Source organism: Pholcus phalangioides, unplaced genomic scaffold, assembly GCF_987345545.1.
Source record: "Pholcus phalangioides strain wild (caught in Gottingen) unplaced genomic scaffold, Ppha-v1.0 ptg000022l_1, whole genome shotgun sequence".
In the NCBI taxonomy this organism is placed as follows: domain Eukaryota; kingdom Metazoa; phylum Arthropoda; class Arachnida; order Araneae; family Pholcidae; genus Pholcus; species Pholcus phalangioides.
The window spans coordinates 9429244-9451265 of record NW_028301615.1 but is presented as its reverse complement, the minus strand read 5'-3'; the positions used below and the strand labels follow the sequence as shown (position 1 = coordinate 9451265).

The window sequence follows — 22022 nt, the reverse complement described above, 5'->3', positions numbered from 1 at the left end:
GAGAACAGGCGAAAAGAATTCCAATCGGAAATTCTATCTAAAATGCTGACAGCTGATTCGGAATCACAGCCTCAATATCTATGAGGTAAAATATAATTTTACCCACGAAACATTTCGTGGCACCCGATCTTAAAATACATTTGGTCATCGCGTTATTGTTTAGGAAATCTATGTTCCTAAATATTTTACTAGCAGTAAAAAGTCATTTTTTTCTCCGGTTTCTTCCTGTTGTACTAGCTTTATTATCGTTTCATTTTGGTGCGTTATGTGGTGCAGACAGAGATAAAGGTGAATGCAAGAGATAAGATCTGAAAAAAAAACTGCGGGTTTTTGCTCTCCTAGAAATCACATGGCAGGTTGCAACTGGGTCCTGTTGTGATCTTTGATTGACTTTCCTTTCCGATCACAATTGTCCAGGCTGTTTCACAGTTGGACGGCTTTTATATAAAAGGAACCAAGCGCCATTTTTAACATATGCCTACATCTGAACTATTGAAAGCGGTAGAATTTTTATCTAAATAGAACCAAGTGTCCTTATGCGTGCAGCTGTGGTCTTTTTTTTCGTGTTCCTGATTGTGGCAAAAGACATACAAAACGAATGCAAAATATAAACAAACAAAACATGGAGCGGACAAAAAAGAATAATTAGTTTTTTTTAAAGACATTCTTTATTCTTTTCAAAACACACGGGTGGGCATATAACTCTCACACACGTTATCGTTTTATCAGGAAAATGATCAAAAAGCTATTTTATTCAGACTCGTTTTGCAGTCTAGCCTGCATTCTCTCATTGTGTGAAATTGGCGGCAATGATTCAGGAAATGCTGACCTTAATGTGAATACGGAAGTGTGATTAACATTAACTTGGTGACGAACTAGCTGGCATTTAGCAGAGAGTGTGGTTGACTACTTATATTATCAAGGACAATATTGCGTCCACACGCCAGTGGAATAAATTCAAAAAAGTTCTCTCTGTTTTCCTTCCTCTCTCCTCATCATCGCAAAGTTTTGTTGCAACCCTACGAAAACAGTAGTTCTTTTTACCTCCGTAATGTATCCTTCTACTATATACATCTGAGAGAGAAAGAGAAATCTATTTCGTACCTACTTACTTATGTCTAAGTATCACAGATAAGAGTATGAATAGATAAGTATATATATCTCTCCTTTTTATACTTATGTATTATACTGTTTTCCTTTCATCTGTTGTTTTTTCTTACTGTTCTACTTTTTCTTTCCTTCCTTTTTCTAACATTAGGTTAAGACAAGGTTACCATATTTATCGCCGATTAACAGACATCATCCGAATTTCTTGCAATCGCTTTTAAGAGAAGCGGTTAACACTCGAAACAATTCCGTTCAGTGAGAAAATGTAACATACAGTGATATGAAATGGTTTTCGTCAAGAGGTGTACGGGTGCCATCACCGCCAAGCACAAGCACTTCTTCCGTTTTAGCTAGAAATGCTTCGTACTCGGTGTACCAACCAATGCAGTAGTTATTAAACAAGTGCCTATTGCTACTAAGAGCGTCACCAATGTTTTCAGGGCACCGCGATTATCTGGCGATATTTATTTTGTTCTCATTGCTTTGAAGTGGCTCTCTAAACACTATTCTGGGGAGTTATGGATGAGCGGATCAAGCTTGGACGGAGATAAGGGGGTGGGGGCCATGGAGCAATGCACTTTTCCGCCGTTGTCAATGGTTGGGTCGACTTAAGTATTGCTAAATATCCTCCTAAATATGGGACCTAATGAACATACTGGTATCATCATCGTGCCCCCCCCCCCGATCCCTTTAAGTTTATTTCCCACTCATGAAGAAGAGAGCCACTGGTGGTAGACGTTCAGGAACCATATTGGATGAAAATATCAGGATCGCCCTCGGGAAAATATGATGATCCATCTAACATAATAAAAATGGAAGTAAATAATTAATACTGAGCCGCAGGCGATGTGCACGTTCGTTGGATCCGTAGTCCGAGTGACTAGTTTCATGCTCACTTCTGATGACAGAACTTCCACGCACATCGATTTAGGAGCATTCGCACGTTTCGACAACCATGTTGGGCATATTTTTCTCGACGTAAATTCCGTTAGAGTTGAGATGTATGAAAGGAAGACCCGACATTTTAGAGGGAACGCATGATATTTGCACGCCCATGGTCTCGGCCGCTGTCCTGTTCTGCCTCATGAAATTTGCTATGACATTACCGTGAGGGAACCTTATGAGCTCTATATTGTTACGGCAGGATCCGCGACAGAAGTTGGCCTCGTAGCCCTCTGGCTCTAGGATCCAACTGTCAAACCCTATGCTTTCGAAAGGAATGTACAGTCTCTGTCTGCAACACGTCGACGAATTTTGCACGCAATCGACGGCATTGCGCTTCCTTCGTTTTCTCTGTCCTTCGCCGCTGAAAACGATCAGGAAGGGTCTGTGTTCGATGCTCGTGGATATGAAGTCATTGGGACAATTATCTTTATCCTCGCAGAATATCCGAATGTCCATGCAGTTTCTCGATATCGTAGATTTCACTAGGGACGAAGCGTCAAACCTGATCCAACCGCGATACATCCTTTGGTGATCGATTTTGAAACCCCAAGTTTCGTCCGGAGAAGCGTTCTTCAGTTTGAATGAGTCCATAGTATTGTTTTTGAAGAGCCACAGCTCGTACAAAACTTGATTGGTGAAATCGATTTCTGTCGGCAGACTGAAATTCAATCGGATAGACGCTTCTCCTCTTTCTTGGGTGTCTAAGGTCAGAAAAGAAAAAAAGAATAATGGGTGTTAAGTTATATTCTCACATACGCGACAACTTCAAGGATTCATTCGTCTACAAACACAAACGTAAATGGCATAAGTTATGGTCAATGTGATAAATCGGTAAAATCATGCATAATATGTTGTTATTATGCACATTTACCAATTGTCTTTGTAAATTTGTTAAACTAATATGAAAGAAATCATGTCAAAATGATTGTCATCATGTCACATGGAAATATCACCGTAGCCGGTCAATTTGTCGCAATCAACTTGTCGCGCTCAACTCGTCGCGCATCAATTTGTCGCAGTGCCAATTCGTCGCGATACAAATTCGTCGCGGTACAAATTCGTCGCAGAGCCAATTCGTCGCGGTACAAATTCGTCGCAGAGCCAATTCGTCGCGGTACAAATTCGTCGCAGAGCCAATTCGTCGCAGAGCCAATTCGTCGCGATACAAATTCGTCGCGGTACAAATTCGTCGCAGAGCCAATTCGTCGCGGTACAAATTCATCGCAGAGCCAATTCGTCGCGGTACAAATTCGTCGCGGTACAAATTCGTCGCAGTGACAATTTGTCGTGTAACCAATTCGTCGGGACGTCAATTTATCGCAGAGTCAACTCGTCACGCGATCTGCATGTAGGTTTTTTGTCTCATACGTGAAAAAATAAACATGAAGAAAAGTTTTTTTCCATCAAGAAATGCACACAGTTTACTAAATTTTTTTTTTTGTCATTTCGAAAAAAATCATCGAAATTACATCGAAATTAAAATTACAATTGATATTAATGTTTTATTATTTAATTATTGTAAATGTTAAAAAAATCATTTTTTCTATGATAAAATTTTAAAATTCTGTAAAAAAATGTCGGTGTTTATGATATTCCCCAAATTACAGTACAGCGGAGGCTGTCTTTAAGTGTAAACTTGTATCTGTCCCATGTGGAATCGAGACTCCCACCAACATTAACCACTACAGTATCTCCACAAGAACCTGAAATAATTAATAATTTAATTTAATTAATATTTCATTTTCACCGGATAAGCCACACTTGTCGCTTTCTCTCGAGATTTCCATTACTCGTAGCGAGGGGTGTTGGGGCGCACACCGAGATGATAAATTGCGATCACATACATTTTCAAAATTTAATTTGCACCGGATAAGTTGCTCAAGTTAAAAACTCAAAAAATCCAACCAATAAAGTTCATAGGTTACATTCGAGCAAATGCAACAGATAATCTTATTGGTTGAATTTTTCAAGTTTTATAAAAGGACTTTTAGAACACTTTCATAGCGTAATGCTAGCCTTAGATATATTGTCGGTAAAAAATTCCTCAAAGATGTATTCCCTACATGGCAGATACATATTCAATAGTGAATTAGGGCCATTCAAGTATTACGTAAGCAGATTTTCAGCCATTTTTGACCCCCTCCCCCTTGTCAGCAAAAATCAGCAAAACACTGACCCCCATCCCCTCCCCCGTCAGCAAAATTTCACCAGCAGCTTAGAATATTTCATATCTTCAAAAAGGGGTGGTTGATGACGTAAGCGACCTTCAACCCCCCCCCCCCCCGCCATCAAAAGTCAACAAATCCGAAACTCCCTCCCCGATCCTGACGTAATACTTGAATGACCCCTTAGGCAAATTGTGCTTTGGGATGGGCATTGATCCTAATTTATCATCTTGGTGTGTTCCCGCAACACCCCTCGCTGCGAGAAATGGAGATCCCGCCAGAAAGCGGGAGTGCGGCTTATACGGTGAAAATTTAATTTTGAAAATTTATTTTATCGTAATTTATCATCTTGGTGTGTTCGCCCAACGCCCCTCGCTGCGAGAAATGGAGATCCCGCCAGAAAGCGGGAGTGCGGCTTATACGGTGAAAATTTAATTTTGAAAATTTATTTTATCGTAATTTATCATCTTGGTGTGTTCGCCCAACGCCCCTCGCTGCGAGAAATGGAGATCCCGCCAGAAAGCGGGAGTGCGGCTTATACGGTGAAAATTTAATTTTGAAAATTTATTTTATCGTAATTTATCATCTTGGTGTGTTCGCCCAACGCCCCTCGCTGCGAGAAATGGAGATCCCGCCAGAAAGCGGGAAGTGTGGCATGAATACCATGAAAACTGAATTTTGAAAATTTATTTGATCGGCGTACTGACTCTGCGACAAATTTGTACCGCGACGAACTGATTCTGCGACAAATTCGTACCGCGACGAACTGATTCTGCGACAAATTTGTACCGCGACGAACTGACTCTGCGACAAATTTGTACCGCGACGAAATGAGTCTGCGACAAATTTGCACCGCGACGAACTGACTCTGCGACAAATTTGTACCGCGACGAACTGACTCTGCGACAAATTTGTACCGCGACGAAATGAGTCTGCGACAAATTTGCACCGCGACGAACTGACTCTGCGACAAATTTGTACCGCGACGAACTGACTCTGCGACAAATTTGTACCGCGACGAGTTTGTAGCACGACGAATTGACGCTGCGACAAATTGATTGCGACGAATTGTCGCGCGACAAGTTGATCGCGACGAATTGACCTAGACCCAAATATCACCACTTAACAGTTTCGCCCTTACGTGATGCACGTATTTTGCTATAAAAATTAAATTGAAATAAGTGTAAAGAAGATAGAAAAATATTTTTTTACCGATCTTGTTAATGTTTGCTTTCTTCATATTAATCAGCATGTTGCAAACCTAACCAACATTACCGATCAAATTCATCTTCCTGGACTGAAGTTCATGCATAACGTCCAGAAAATTAAAGTAATTTGTTGACGATTTATAACATGTTATTATCTATTTCAGCGCTATTTTCAGTTCATATTGTAGATTTTAGGAAGAAATGAACGTTTTTACCTTTGGTCTATAAAAGAAGGGGTCAGCCCCTATTCGATATTCGATGCCTTTCCTCTACTTAGTACCACGGATAATTAGTATTAATCTGCGGATTATACATTAAAATATTATCTGAATTTGTTGGTGTAGATTTTGGACCGTGCTTATTATTTGCATTTTCTCTGAGAGGTTGGGTTTATTCCGGAAAAAAACTATTTCTTCCGAGACAGTGGAAGAAAAGGGAAGAAACTGAAAGAAATGAAAAAAAATTCATTAATTATATTGTGTGATTACAGTACATAAAATTAATGCTTGTAATTTCACCTATAGCCCCCCCAAGGGTGGGCTCTCAGCGCTCCGGCCCGGGGAAATTACCACCATTTTTTTGTTTTTTCATGATATAAATTCACTATAAAATGGCCCGTGAAAGCTGCCTCATCTTAAGAGTATCATGGGCCCCCCGGGCCAACTAATTTTTCTGAGGCCCTACCAGTAGTATATACATGATCATATCTGTGCCCAGATATGATCATGTAATAGAGGGCTCCAGATATGATTATGATCATGTTTATGCCCTCGCTTCATTAATTATCATATCTGAACCTTCATTTGTTCATTATTATTAAAAATAAAAATATAAAACTGTTTCTCGCTTATTTTTAACTCTTACATCTCTTTTTCTGATTTTCCTAAAAACTCTACAGCAGTGTAGGTTAATGTTTATGACTATAACCACTACACTACCGCAGAGTTGATAGAATTACTGCTTATAAACTTAAAGCTGCTTATAAATTTTATTATCATTAATAAAACGAGGAGGCATGATCATATCTGGGAGACTCCACCTGCTACATGATCATGTATATACTACTCCTACCAAACAAATTTTCAAAGTATTCAAAGTATACATTCAAAGTATTACGTCAGCATCGATGGGGGGTTTCCGATTTGCTGAATTTTGTTGACAAGGGGGGAGAGGGGGTTTGGATGTTGCTAACGTCATTAACCATCCTTTATGAAGATATGAAATATTCTTAATGGCATCTTATTCGGTCCGCCAAAAACGGAAAAAAAAACACCTTTCGATAGTTATTGGGCACCTGAACTAACATTCTCCCTATTGATAAGTCCCCTACGGAACCACTTTAGGGATCTCTAAATGTTTCACGGAACCTTTAAGTGCTCTAGAAATGTTTCCGAGTCGCTTAAGTGCTCTGGAACTGTGCAATGCATCACTCAAGTGACCCGTAATTATGCCGGGGCTCACTTAAGTAATCTGGGAATGTTCCGCGGGTAACTTGAGTGATGTAGAACCGCACTGGGGGCCGCTTAAGTGCTCTAAAACTGTGCCACATGTCACTCACGGGATCTCGAAATGTGCCACGGATCGTTTAAGTGTTCTGTCACTGTGTCGCGGGTTACTTAAGTGATCTTTGAATGTGCCACGGGCCTACTTCAGCGATATGAAAATGTGCCACCTTCCACTTAAATGCTCTGGAATTGTGCCACGGGTCATTTAAGCGATCTGTAAATGTGCCGCTTAGTTCATTTTTACGAAATTAGGTTTGAGGGGGCAAGCCACAACAGGTGCGCGGTTCAAGGGTTTACCATGTATGGCTAGAAGGGTGGGTCGCAATGAATTTCTTAAAGAGAAGTTTTGAGTTCTTCAAACGGCAATGAAATTAACAGAAATCGATTATAATAACATATAAAGGTATTTTCTTTCGAAATTTTAATTTTTAAAATAAAATGTTTTTTGCATTAAAAATTTTTTTTTTTCGTCTGTGGGGGGAAAGCGCACGAGTCCCCATGCCCCCCCCTCCTACGTACGTTTCTGATCCCCAATAATATGTGTTAGGAGGTAGGGGTGGCAGTGCTGACGAAATTTTGCTGACAAGTAGGGGAGGGGGGTCAAAAATGGCTGAAAATTTGCTTACGTAATACATGAACGGCCCCTTATAAGCCCCGTTAAGGGTCGAATTTGGAAAAACACCCCTTCCTATTTAGTCTTCACATCATGGAATAAAGCTTCTGACCAAATTTCAAGACTATAGGATCAGCGGTTCCGGCTTATCAGGATTTCTCTATGTTACCTCTGAACCCACTTTTGACTCCCCTTAGGGGGTGAATTTCGAAAAACCTTTTCTTAGTTGGTGTTTACGTCATGAAATAAAACCTCTGACCAAATTTCATTCATTTCAACGGATTCGATTAGGAGTGATTCCTCTATGTTATATTTGAATTTCCACCCCCACCCCCCGGGGTCGAATCTTGAAAAAGAAGAAAAACTTTCTTAGTAGCTGTTAACGTCATGGCACAGAACTTCTGACCAAATTTCATGAATAGGTTCAGCGGTTTCGGCTTGGAGTGATTTTTCTCTGTTACATTTGAACTCCCTTATGACCCCCCCCCCCCACGGGTCGAATTTCGAAAAACCCTTCTTAGTGAAATAAAACTTCTGACCAAATTTCACGACTTTAGATTCAGCTGTTCCGGCTTGACGTAATTTTTCTGTTACCGTGGAAATCTCTTTTGACCCCCCTTAGGGATCGAATTTCGAAAAGCCCCTTTTTTTAGTGAGTCTTTATGTCATTAAACAAAACTATTGACAAACTTTGATATTTATAGCTTCAGCGGTTTCGGCTCGGAGATGATGAATCAGTCGGGACATGTTATTTAATATATATATATATAGATTTAAAGTATGGTTAATAAATACACTCATGTCCGTAAATTGAGGATAATGCCAGCTCCGGCAAATAAAGGTTCAGAAACAAAACAAACGTTACTTATTCATAAAGCCCATTTATTAAACAAAAGATAAAGAACAAAAGCGATGGTGTATGTATGATACCATTCATAAAAACTACGATTTTTGCTCCCTGGAGCAATTGCAAAAAATATCTCCTTTACAAAAACTTACTATTGCATGGTTGGTATGATGGTTAATACATTGTCTGTCTCCCATGCGATGAAATACAGTCCGTACAACGCCTAGGCATGCTGAGTATCAAATTATCGATCTGATCTTGGGGAAGATCACTCCACTCAGCAAGCAATGCTCTCCGAAGTTCCGGTACACATGTAGGAGGGGGTTGACGGGCTGCAACTCGTCGCCCAAGCATGTCCCACACATGCTCTATCGGATTCAAGTCAGGCGAGAATGCTGGCCATTCCATACGGGTTATATCCTGTGATTCAAGGCATTCGTTTACGATGTTTGCTCGGTGAGGACGGGCGTTGTCATCCATAAACACAAATTCTGCGCCCATGGCACCCCTAAACAAACGTACATGTTGTTTCAGAATGATGTCCCGATAAATTTGGGCTTTCATGGTTCCGGTTTGAACAGGCAGATCTGTTCTGGAACCCAGTATAATTCCACCCCAAACGAGCAATGCTGCACCACCGTAACGGTGTCGTTCAATGATGTTGTCTTGGTGGTAACGGGTACCTGACGTTCTCCATGTGAAAGTCCGACGTGAATCAGACTGCAAGCTAAAACTGGGCTCGTCGGAAAACATCACACAAGCCCACTGTGACGATGTCCACATTGCATGTTCTCTACTCCAGGCTAATCGCTGCCGACAGTGAGTTGCCGTGAGCGGAACACATCTGACAGGCCTGCGAGCATATAGAACAATATCTCCCAAACGTCTGTACACGGTTGGCCTTGAAACTGTGGTACCCATGGCTGCAGATAGCTGACGAGACAGGTCGGATGCTGTGCTCCGTCTGCTTCTTTTGGCAGTTACTGCCAAATACCGGTCTTCATTCGGCGTTGTAACTCGGGGGGCGACCTGTACTGTAACGTCTACTGACATTTCCGTTATCTTGGAATCGTTGCCAAAGCCTAGAGATGACACTTTGGGCAATTCCAAGTTCCTCGGATACTTCCATCTGAGTACGCCCACATTCGAGACGGCCGATAATTCTACCACGTAAAAAATCATTCACATGCGTCCTCTGTGTCATAACTATTCGCTTATGGCACTGAGCGCCTTACAGAACTCTTGTGAACAATTTTACTTCTTTGCCACCATTCCTTATACACCCCCCCTCTTACACTCTCGTCATTGTGACGTACTATCGGCATCATCTGGTGGCTTCCTGAAATTTGCATATCATTCCTGCAGATGTGTGTGATAATTCTACAGGTGAAATTTTTACTTTAGAATTCGATTTCCGTGTGATTCTGAATTATCCTTAATTTATGGACATGAGTGTATTTGTGTGTACAAAATAATTGCATTTCATAATGATTTTATGTAAAAATGTGTTAAGAACTTGAAGAAGCTGATGGTCAGCTTTCTTCACGATTTAGTTTCGGATGTTCAGAACATTTTTCCAATCACTCAAAAATATTTTATCGATTTTAAAAATATTCAGTCGCGTGTAACAAAAGTGTTTTAGGTATCATCATAGGATTGATCAAATTCCTCAATGCAATAAGACGTAAGGCCAGCCAACATATTTATTTGACAATAAAAAGGCAAAATACTTGCTCTCAGAGTAACTGTGATGCCTAGACATGAAATTTCGAGAAAAATTAAAAGATTAACAACTCTTGGTTGAAGTTTCATAAAGGGGGGTTTAGTTGATCTATGAAATGATTTCGTTTATATATTTACACTTTATTTACAACGGATAATATTTACATAATACAAACGGGAATGCTGGTAGAGAAAAATGTGGCCCGTGCACGGCCAGACACAGACACGCGCGTCGGAGAGTAGGACAACATCAACCATAAACAACCAGAGCCAGAAGCCTTTGACTCCCGATTTCTGTTGTGATGTCACCAGCAGAAAATAGAATAACTATACAAGCTGGGAAGATACACCAGCGCCATCGTGCCGGCAGCACTACAGTACCCCCTTTGCAGTCCGAAGGACGGCCGCTATGGTGGTCGAGTGGTCATAGTGACGGATTCTCATCGCGAGGACCCTGTTTCGAACCCCACCGTCGCCATAGTGGTGGTGGTCGGCTGAAGTTGGTTTTCTGTGGTTCCCAACTTCAAGGCGCGAATGCGAGCCAATCTCCCCGTTAAAAAGTCTCACCACAGAGAGCAACAGACCTACAAACAGCACAAATTCAATCATAATACATCACTCACTTCACTTCTGAAATATAGATGGCAGCTCTGAAAAATCACACACAACACTATATGTGCCCTCAGACTGTTAGGTACACACACAGTTACACCTCCGGCACAATTCACTAGGTAGTAAATCACCCATAAATGGTGATAGACCTGAGTTGTGCTCGGTTTAAAAAATGAAAGAAAAGAAAGTCCGAAGGACGAGGACAGAAGAGAAAAAAAAATTAAATTTTAAAAGTCATGCACTTCGATGAACGTAGACGGTTTTTCCAAATATTTTTGCTGGTCGTCTTTTTCAGGATGCTTTTCGGAACAGTAAACTTTCCCCCGACTTCTTATCAGTCGTAGGTCCTCGGCTGTACCTCCACTACGATTCCAGGACGAAATAACTGGATTCTACACTCCCAAAAGAAGAAAACAACACTTTATTTAATTTATTATCGAACACCTCCAATGAAACCGTCCTGTCTCTTCGGTACAAACTTTTATCCTTCTCTCTTTTTCGAATGTCTCAAAACGTTCTCGTTTCTCTCTCTCGCGACTCCTGTTTCTCCTCGGCCTTTTTCCAACCTCTTTTCTCCTGAACCTTACACGTCCCATCATCGAAAAGCACATCCATCATTTTTAAATGATGATGATGCTTCAAGAGCGTAACTCGGTTTCTCACGGCTACCATGACAGGGCGTCGGCATTACCTTGCATATCCCCCTTCCGGGTGCCTCAGGCCAACGCATGACACTATCCGGTAGGCGAGCGTTGTATCGTGCAGCAGCAGCTACTTTGGCGGCGGCGGCGGCCATACCATCCTTGAATGGCAAATAACGGTTGTTCATCCAAGAGTTCATGGGGTGGTGGTCACCACCGGCATAAGAGAAGGATGGCATTTCCCTGCCCTGATTCCTGGGCACGCCGTTGTTATCGATTGAAGATTTAACCGGTTGGCTTCTAGTCGGTTTGCACTTGATAAGGGCGAACGTCTTCTTCACCATATTCCCGTTGACGCAGAGACAGCGCCTCGTACAGACATCCGGTATCTTAGATCGTCGATTGACGACTGCCACGTCGACGACTTCTCCGTGTTCTGATATAAACTGCGACACTGACTCGGGTGTCATTTCCTCGAACGGCATGTTGCAGACCAGGATCATTTTTGCGCATCTGGTCTCGAAAGCCGGTACGGGCACAATCCAGCGCACTTTAGTGCCTCCTCCGTTGACTTGGAATTTTTTCGAGTTCCTGAGACAGTACCGGACGACCCTCCAGTCCTTGGTCAGGGTCTTGACCTTCCTGAAAGATGAGACCAACCTCAGGCTGATGTAGCCCTAATTGTTCTTCTGGATTTGTTTCAGCAGAAAGTTGTTCTTCATGATGTTGAAGTCGGTGAAGTAGCTCTCTACTTGGGATATGATCCTCTCTTCAAGTTCTTCGTTAGGTATGCAAAAATCGTTGTTATTGCCGTTGTTGGCCTTCTGTTTGCCATCGGCAGGTGAAGTACATACACCGTCCCTACGGCTTGGCTCATTGATCGGACTTGGAACTAGTACATTTCCCAAGAGTGCGTCGTACGCCGTCGGACATATTAACATTTCATTTATCAAGCGACTCGACACTGCGCCAGAAATCGGCACGCACCCGTGTTTGCCGTCGCTGATCTTCATCATACATATTTTCAGAGGGGCTATCTCACTTTGCCAGGAACGATGGAGGAAGTTTTTGGCACGGATACATCTGTGTTTTTGTTGGTTGGTTGAGGCACACTGCCGGTGAGCAGAAAGGCAGGTTTTAACCTGTCGACCGATACCGTGGAAGGTTTTCCTTTTATGAGAAGGCAAAATGTCTTCTCACCACGTTTCAGCACTTCGTACGGTCCGTTGTAAGTGGGGACGAGTGCTCGTTTCACTGTGTCTTGTAGGAAGCTGTTGAACAGTCGCTGAAAAGGAAGAAATGTAACGTGACTTTGTGCTCGAGCGAACGAGCGATCTGTAAGAACGTGAAGCTTAAAAAAAAAGTATGAGAGCAGTAGTATTGGAGAGATTGAATTAATGGATGGTAGAGGAAAGTAGGCGTATTTAGGCTACGTTTGTAAATGTTCTAAATTCGAATAAAGTCTGTTTTTTTGAAATCGTTAGTAAAATCCCGGAATACTTTGATTTGAAGCCGCGGCCATTTCCTTAGGAGCCAACAGTCTGACCGCAGGAAGACGTGGGTGGTGTTATTCATTCCGAATGTATGTACAGTCTATTTTCCCCTTGCGCCGTTGCAGGAGCTGGTTGTAGCTGCTGGATCTGGTCCTTTAGAATAGAGACGAACTCTGTGGGACACGGTATGTTGTTACTACTGTTGGTGATTAGATCGCCAGGCAATCTGAGCTCTGTGCCGTATACGAGTTGTGCTGGTGTGGCTTTGAGGTCTTCTTTGTAGCAGGATCGTAGCCCTAACAGGACTGTTGGAAGTGTGTTCACCCAGTTCCTGTTTGTCCTAGCTATCAGAGCTGTTTTCAGTTGTCGATGAACTCTTTCTATCATCCCGTTAGCTTGAGGATGGTAAGGTGTAGTCCTGATTTGCTGAATGCCAAGGAGTTTGGTGAGTTCGTGAATGATGAAGCTTTCGAACTGTCGACCTTGGTCTGTTGTTATTTTCTCTGGGGTTCCGAAACTACTGATCCAACCAGAATAGAAAGTTGAAGCAACAGTGGCTGCTGTCATGTCCTTCATCGGTAAGACTTCGATCCAACGGCTGAATCGATCGATGCAGGAGAGGCAATATGTGTAATCTTGGGATGACGAAAGTGGACTAATGATATCGATGTGAACGTGCTTGAAACGAGCGTCTGGCATTTCAACTTTTCCTGGAGCGGAAACAGTATGTGTGTGCACCTTTGACTTTTGGAAAGGCACACAACATAGAGTCCAGGTGGTGCAGTCTTTCCGAATTGAAGGCCATACAAAGCGATTGCAGACAAGTCGTGTCGTGGCTTTGATGCCTGGGTGACATAGATTGTGAAGAACATCGAAAACGTGTCTTCGAAGAGTATTCGGTATATATGGACGTACTCGATTGTAGGATGTGTCACACGAGAGTGGTTTGTCTATACCAACTAAATTGCAGATGTTAAGTTTTAATGAGGAGGAATGCTTGAGAGAGTCAAGTTCGCTGCCGGTCACTTGAGCTTCTGCGATCTTAGAATAGCCTATTGATGGAGGACATGCAATGGCTTGTATTCTAAAAAGAGCATCAGAGACTTGGTTCTGTACGCCTGATACGTGTCGTATGTCGGTGGTGTATGCTGTCCGATGAAGTCAAGGTGTCGTATTTGTTTGAGAGATGTCTTGTGAGCCTTTTGACAAAACGCAAACGTCAAAGGTTTCTGGTCGGTGTAGAGGATGAAATGTTTTCCTTCGATCATATGTTGAAACTGTTTCACTGCTTCATACGCTGCTAATAGCTCTCTGTCGTAAGCGCTATAATTCATCTCAGCTTTGATAAGCTTCCTGGAGTAGAAAGCGAGAGGTTGCCAGTACGAGTTGACAAGCTGTTGTAGGCAAGCACCGATTGCTGTGTTGGATGCGTCTACCATGATAGAGAGTTCGCCTGATGGATGTGGAAAAGCAAGAAGGGTTGCAGAAATGAGTTTTTGCTTGCAATTTACGTACGAAAGTTTGATTTGATGTTTCCGTCCACTCGATCTTCGCGTTGCTTTTGACTTTATTTTGAAGATATAAACATAGTGGAACTTGTATTTCTGCTAACCCAGGAAGGAATCTTTGATAAAAATTCAGCATTCCTAGAAAACGTCGAAGTTCTGTGATGGTTGCCGGTCTTGGGAAATCTTTTATCGCCTTCACTATCAGGAAGAGGAGAAATCCCTTTTGATGATATCCTGTGTCCCAGAAATGTGACTTCATCTTGGAAGAATTTGCACTTCAGAGAGTGGATCTTTAGACCATGCTCGGCCAGTCGTTTGAAAACTATGTCCAGGTGATGTTTATGCTGTTCAGAGTTGGTTGATGCGATGAGGATGTCATCTATATATCCCGCTGAAAAATTGAGACCAGCCAACACTTGGTCGATGTACCTCTGGAATGTCTGGGCGGCATTGCAAAGTCCGTAGGGCATGAAAGGAAATTCATAAAGCCCGGAAGGCGTGATGACGCCAGTCTTGGGAGTCTTGGGCACGTTAGTTACTGCCACTGGAATTTGTTGATACGCCGAAACGAGGTAGATGGTCGAGTATATTGCAGTCCCATGAAGCATGTGGGTTAGGTCATGGATATGAGGAATGGGATATCTGTCTGGTGTGGTGATCTTATTTAGCTGACGGTAATCACCGCAGATACGCCACGCACCGTTAGGTTTCTTGACCATATGAATTGGACTGGCCCATGCACTGTTTGATGGCCGACATAATCCTTTTTTTTTCATGTCCAGAAATTGCTTTTTGGTGCAAGATAACTTTTCTGGAGAGAGACGGCGAGCTTTAGCAAAAATTGGCCTATCTGTTGTCTCGATGATATGCTCACAGCACGGTTTGGAGTTCAGCGAAGATTTGCTGAGCAGGCTTCGATAAGTTGCGTCACCGTCGAAAAGTTTGATTGAGTGCACTTCTGACTTCTTTAGTTGACAGTGTGCAGTGAATTTCGTCCTCATGTCGAGGAGACATCGTCGTCGTAAGTCCGGAAGCAAATTGAAGTTGTACAAGAAATAAGTTCCAAGAATCGGTTTCGGTACCGCGGCCAAGAGGAAAGTCCACCGGAAGACTGAGTTGAAAATCTAAAGTGACTGTTCGCTCACCATAGACGTTTATTGGAGACGAATTTGCAGCGGAAAGTTGGGGAAGAGTGGTTGACGTTTGTCAGTGCTGTATGCTGGGAGTATTGAAATGTCAGATCCGGTGTCTACAAGGAATGAAATGTTGGTGCTTCGATCGACTACAAATAAGCGACGAGATGTTGTTGGTAGGGAGCATGTCGCGAATACTCTCCGTCTTCGCCGTTTTTTGTAAATCTGCATGGTGAAGTGCACCTTCTGGCTTGATTGCCAAATGTCTTATGGTACCAACAAAATTGCCTATCCGGCAACGTAGGTGGTGTTGTTGATCTCTTTGAACGGGAGAAACACGAGCGCGAAACACTACGTATCTTGAAGGGTGGTTAACAGAAGTTAAGGTTACAACATTCGAGGACTTGATTAATCTAGTCATAGCTGATCAGATGAAGAAGAAGTGTCCTCCACAAGTGAAAGAACATTTCATCGATGTATGGGCCATGTTGATCTCCCCATCGGAACTAGCGGAGAAACTCGACGCGTATGAAGATGCTAGGAGTACTTTCACAAAGAAATTCAACCAGCAGTACCATGTCGAGGGTCGTCGAAAGCAAACACCGAGGAAATATCCATGGACGTCATCAAAACCAGTGATTCGTGTAGATGAACAGACACTTCCCATGATCATCCTGGATGAACAGCGACCTGTAAGCTGCTATGGATGTGGATATCCGGGAGTAATTAGAGCGCAGTGACCGACCTGTAATCCTGAAACGACAGCAACAACCGCTCAGTTTGGTCAGTTGGAACTGAATCTATGCTCTTCTGTAATAAAACCTGTAGCATTGTTAAAAATTCATGTAAATGGCAAATAGGGAACTGCCTGTGCCGACAGCGGTGCTACGCACTGTATCGCAAGTGATACTCTGCATCGTATTTTGAAAGAGCAAAACGCCAAATTCCATCGGGAAACTATCGAGATGCGTCTTGCAAACGGACAGCAATCAATGGTGAATGTGTTGACCACAACGGTATTGGTCAACATCCAATGGAAGCGACTAAGGACGAAATTTATAGTTGTTCCTGGAATCGTCGGTAACAGAACTCTTTTGGGAATCGACTTTCTAGAAAAAGCTGGTATCGTGTTGGACCTCAAGCGAAGGCAATGGTTCTTTGGGGAAAATACTCGGAAGCGATTCCACTTTGTGAACGAGTCTACGATTAAAACTGTCCAGGGGGAGGGAACACTCCCGAAGGCAAACTTCACCATGGTGATATGACATCCGAACCCCAGCGGTGGGATCCGTCAAGACGTCTCAGGAACCAAACAGGTCGCGTCCGTGACTATCCACGTCATGTTTCTGGCTATCCACGCCCTGTTGTCTATAGCGAAATCCACTGATCCGCAAGAAGCTTTCATCACCAATCGGTGCAAGGGCAACCACGAGTTACTCCGACAGGCAGGAAAGTACTAGACTTACGCTTCCGCAGGAACGAACGAGTCGAACTTTCCGGTGCCAGGTGACGCAATCCAGGATCACCAGGATATTATCACATACGGCATCGTTGTAAACTACCAAGCCAAACAATAACGTCTAGCAATAGCTTCCGTGAGTCAAAGACCCAAACTAGTATAAGCAGTGCTAGAGAGGGGAACGATAAATGTAGGGGGAGCGGCTTTAAATATTCTGATCAAAACCCTAACGCGCGTCGATCAGAAGGTCGCAGCCATGCCCTCACTTTTTCCGGCATGCGGAAAGTGGCCGAGACCACAACATTCAAAAAGCTGGTGCCCTCGTGTTTTACGGCATGCCGGCCAAGGCGTGGGAATACGGTAAGTTTATTAAAATTTTTGAGTAAAATAATTTGATAGTCGTTCAAATCAGCGCTCGTGTTATCAGTTCCATTTTGCCCTTTACTTGAAAGTAAAAAATACGTTGGCAGAGGAATGGGAAAAAAGACGAGCCCACAAAAAGCCAAGTATTGTACTTAGTTTGAATTCTTTTACGAGAGAACACACCTTTTCTCTTCCTCTGCTACAAAGAAGCATTCAACAGTGGGCGGAACAAAAATTTTGAACCACACAACACTAAATCCGATATCCCGCTGTTTGTACGGGGGGAAGGGAAAATGGTTGGATTTTTTTCGAAGTAGTTTTGTGACAATTACCTGAACGTTTTTCAAGTCGATTTTCTCAACACCCTAAAACCGTGAGTCGGTTAATTCACGGAGAATGTCAGACGGTTTCCGATCTCCTAATGCCTCACAAGCGAGAAGTTTCCTAAGCTGTGTAGACGAGGATTCACTACAACACGTGTGACTAGTTCGCGCTTTAGTTTTTCGTATAAGGCTAATAAGTATATTTTTAAGGCTCCGAAGCTGGCGGGTTCATGAGAATGTCTCGTGCTAGTGATGCGTTATCTGGAGGAAGATTTGCAACGATGTAGTTGTATTTTGTTTTGACTCTGTTATCGGTTTCGGAGCAGCCAACTCGTCACACATCACGCACGTTGAATGGCGATATAACAACGCCACTCACCTCTGCCATGGTGGTTTCTTTTGTTTTAAGTCCGATGTCGCCAATCATTAGTCGATCTATGAAATGGTTTCGTTTATATATTTACACTTTATTTACAACGGATAATATTTACATAATACAAACGGGAATGCTGGTAGAGAAAAATGTGACCCGTGCATGGTGAGACACAGACACGCGTGTCGTTGAGTAGGACAATATCAACCATCAACAACCAGATCCAGACGCCTTTGACTCCCGATTTCTGTTGTGATGCCACCAGCAGAAAATAGAATAATAATTATACAAGCTGGGAAGATACGCCATCGTGCGGGCAGCACTACAGGGGCTTGAGAATTATGGACTGAAAGCTTGCACAAGAGGGCTTTTTTTCTCTTACCATTCATAAAAAAAAAAAAAAAAAAAAAAAAAGACGATTATTCTCAGTTTTTACGTGAAAAAGAAAATGTAATTCAGAAGAAATATAACTTGCCTCGCACACGTTGAAGTGTGCCTAATGTGATTTAAAAAAAAAGTTCAAATGTTTCAAATTTCTGGTATGCCAAACCAAAGTACGACCTCTCCTTATAAAAAAATTCAGAGAAAAATGATGCAAATTAGCCAAACAGCATGATATGTATCTTTCGGTGCCAAATGGGATAAGGAGGTTTTCTTTAATGAGAAGTAATCATTTGATTATTTTTTGTCGCACCACGGTCATTTTCTGCACACGAGGGCTAATTAGACCGGGACCTACAATTTATTGCTGATTCCGAACGGCAGGCTGGTTTTTTATACTCGTCGAGGAGTAAATGCGCTAATACTTCGATGGGGGACTCCTTGCGGTAGCAATTTTTTCCTGCGGTCTTGTCGCCGTTTTTTTTTGTTGTATCCCTGTGTCAGGAAATTTTTCTGACAAGGACGAACCGGGTATCGAACACGCGACTCATCTAAACATACTTTGGTACTTTAGGCGAGCATCTTATCGACCTGGGCTACCGCACCCGATGAGAAGTAATTTAGATGGACTCGATGGTTATTACTGACCTATGCAATGACAGCCATAATTTGGAAATATGGGAATATCAATTATTAGGGTGAAGGATTAAATTTCTGAACAGCAATAGGTAGCAATAAGCTGTAGCAAAATATAGTAGCTTGTAATTTAAAAAAAAAGAAAAAACACGTGCAAAAAACTTGTATCAGTAATACCATTCGAATCAGGTAACATGGTGGAAAAGAATGTGTTAAATATCTGAAATTCTCAAAAAGCTATGTTTGTGTTGAAGTGCTTCTAAGTTAATCCGCTAGTTCATTTGTTTAAAAACAATTTATTATTATTATTATTTCCGATTTATCCACTCAATTTTGACACTGGCAAATGGCAGCCACGTTGTGAACTGAATTTTTGCCGCAAATATCACCAAAATTATTATTATTCAAACCCGATTACTTTATGTCCACTTTGGAATTCCTCTTCAGATACTCTACCCTCACACACACGCACGCACACAAAATATACTCCTTCAGATACTCTACCAAAAGTTTTCAAAAACGTTCTAAAAGAGTAACAGAGGGTAGAGTATGTTATTTTATGAAACGATTAAGATATTAGAAAATGCTTCAAAAAAAAAAAAGAAAAAAGAAGTCTAGACTTGAATGTTTTCCGTGCTCGCAGTGAAAACTCTCAGCATCAAACTGAATGATTTGGACATTCCAGGACATTATCTATTTCATCTGTATGTATGGGACAGAGAAATGAGCTGAACATATCACATAGCACACCACCACACGCACATATTTGTATTTTCACTTTGACCCATGAAACCAACTGAGTTGTTTAAATAGTGTAGAATAAAAAGATCTTCAGAGTTTTTCATCTTCCTGTGAATTCCTCTTCTAATTGTTAAGTTTTCAGCTTTCAGTCACTTTGCATTTTTTATAGTGCTTCTCTGTGTTTTATGAAACTCGATCTAAACTTTTTGGGCAGCACTTAGAACGAAATAAGCGATTTTCCACAGAAACCTATGGCAAATCGCGTTTTGGCTAGCGAATGTGATCCTGGAATTAATTATCTTTCTTAGCCGAGGTATCATTATATTCATGTGAAAGTTCCAATGCAACATACCAGTCTTATTGTTGTTTTTTAAGAGAGAGAAAAAAAACAACTTACCAATTTCAGAAAAAATGGCAAAACTCTGTAGACCCTTCGTAGTTTGTTGCGAGACTAATGGTGGTCCTAAGGACTGCAACGGTGGCTTAGGATACAAAACTTTCGGTTCTTCTTTCAAACCCAATTTGTTGAGGATATCAGTCTTTATCTGGCGGACCAATTCGGAGTTTAGTTGTGGAGATGCGTCTTCTTTGTTGCTGATGCTATCGTCTTTGATTACATGCGAGTTTATCAGCATTTTTTCGGAAGACAAAAAAATAACCAATACGAGTGCGCTATACTGAAATTTCATACTGGGATAATCACGATCGGTGGGAAAGCGAACAGTTCGTTTGACGATTGCGTCACCAATTAGTACGGGTATTGACGGTGCGTGCTATCGAAGTTTAAAAAAACAATTGTTTTAGAATGAACTGACTTTTGGTAGCGATACATCTCTAACTTATGAAGTTTCAGCTATTTGATCTTATCTGGATCTTTTCGGCAAATTTGTTTTACATCCATTTAACATTTGCTTTACTTCTTTCTACAGAGAAACTCAGTCTCAATTACTTATTTCTAGATCGTATTTGACGGGAGTTGCACTTGCCTATAACGTAATTGAAATAGTATTACACATTTTTTTTCAGCGCTATTTATATTCTTAACCTATGGTGTCTTGGAGTTGACCTCCTGATGTCAGCGGCTTCGGGATCGCGTCACGAAAATCTAGATAAAACATCGAATCTATAGAAAGCGAAATGCGCGATCGAAAAAAAAAGAATCAACGAATTTCAAACGCTTTTCTTAAAAATTTAGACAATCGCTTACGTACGTTTTACCAATATAAGCAATGCATTGTTTATTGTATGTTTTTGTTCCCATCTGTTAGATAAACTGGAATGTTTTGTTTGCGGGATCACATTGAGTTTGAACAATAAGAAGTGCGAAGAGAAAAAAATAGCAAAAGCCGAATTGCCATGTCTGGACAAAAATACTCCTTTCCTGGAAAAAAATCAGTTTGCTTCTGTCTTCGCTTTTTTTTTTTGCTTTTTTGTGTAATTTTCCTTTTTTATTTCACCATCCGAGTACTTCTCAACATTTTTATTTTTGGTGCTTATTCGAAGCAGGGAGAATGCAAACAAACAAAAATTTAACAAAACAAATGCAGAGACTGTTTAGATCATCAGCTTTTTGACGAGTTGTCATGTTGATTTTTTACCAATAATGAAATAATGCTTCGTTTTTTAGGGGGGAATATATATATATATATATATAGGCGTCTAAGATACTTTGGACAATGGTGTGGGTCGACACTTTATAAATGGTCGTACTGTCCGTGGGACAGTTTCTCATATTAATCCTTTCACTGACATTTACGAACTATCTCACCTCTTCACGATCACTTAATAATACGTCCAAACACCAAAGGAATAAATTCGAACAAGTTCTCTATGTTTGCTTTCCTCTCTACATCATCGTGAACATCGTGAAGCTTTTTCGTAACCCTATCTGCAGAAGTTGCTTTTCCTTTCTCTTCTTTCTTTATTCCTGTTCATGATTCCCCCCCCCCCACACACACATAATGGTATCTTCCTGATTATGTATCCTTATTTATTCTATATTTGTTACTTTAGCGTTTTTTCTTTCCCCCCTCTTCTTTTTCTAACGGGAAGTTAGGTTAGGACAAGGTTACCTGATTTATCGCTGATACGATATATAGAGATGATTTAAATTTCTTGCCAAAAGCTTGTATGTGAAGTGGTTAAAACCTTTGATTTCGGCAATGACGAGCCCAGAGATTTTTCAAAGCGTACTTCCCAATCGAATATTTGTTTTAATCATCCCTTGCTTTATCAGATCAACGTCAA

General features: G+C 41.6%; 1 protein-coding gene and 1 long non-coding RNA gene across 2 annotated transcripts in view; one reads left to right on the top strand and one right to left on the bottom strand.

Moving 5' to 3' along the window:
- Window positions 1-22022, top strand: part of LOC149069437 (uncharacterized) — a 529602-nt gene that overhangs the window by 470880 nt on the left and 36700 nt on the right. The gene's annotated exons all lie outside the window — the stretch shown is intronic.
- Window positions 658-20782, bottom strand: LOC149069439 (protein dawdle-like). The gene is made up of 2 exons (XM_089250009.1): window positions 20173-20782; window positions 658-2753 (listed from the first exon to the last, which is right to left on the bottom strand). The coding sequence occupies exons 1-2, from the start codon at window positions 20462-20464 to the stop codon at window positions 2035-2037; spliced, it is 1011 nt and encodes a 336-aa protein (XP_089106135.1). The 5' UTR covers window positions 20465-20782; the 3' UTR covers window positions 658-2034.

Coding starts and splice junctions, on each gene's coding strand:
- LOC149069439 (XM_089250009.1), bottom strand. CDS start 20,464: ATGAAATTTCAGTATAGCGCACTCGTATTGGTTATTTTTTTGTCTTCC. Junction 2,754..20,172: donor TGCCATTTTTTCTGAAATTG/GTAAGTTGTTTT, acceptor TTCTGACCTTAG/ACACCCAAGAAAGAGGAGAA.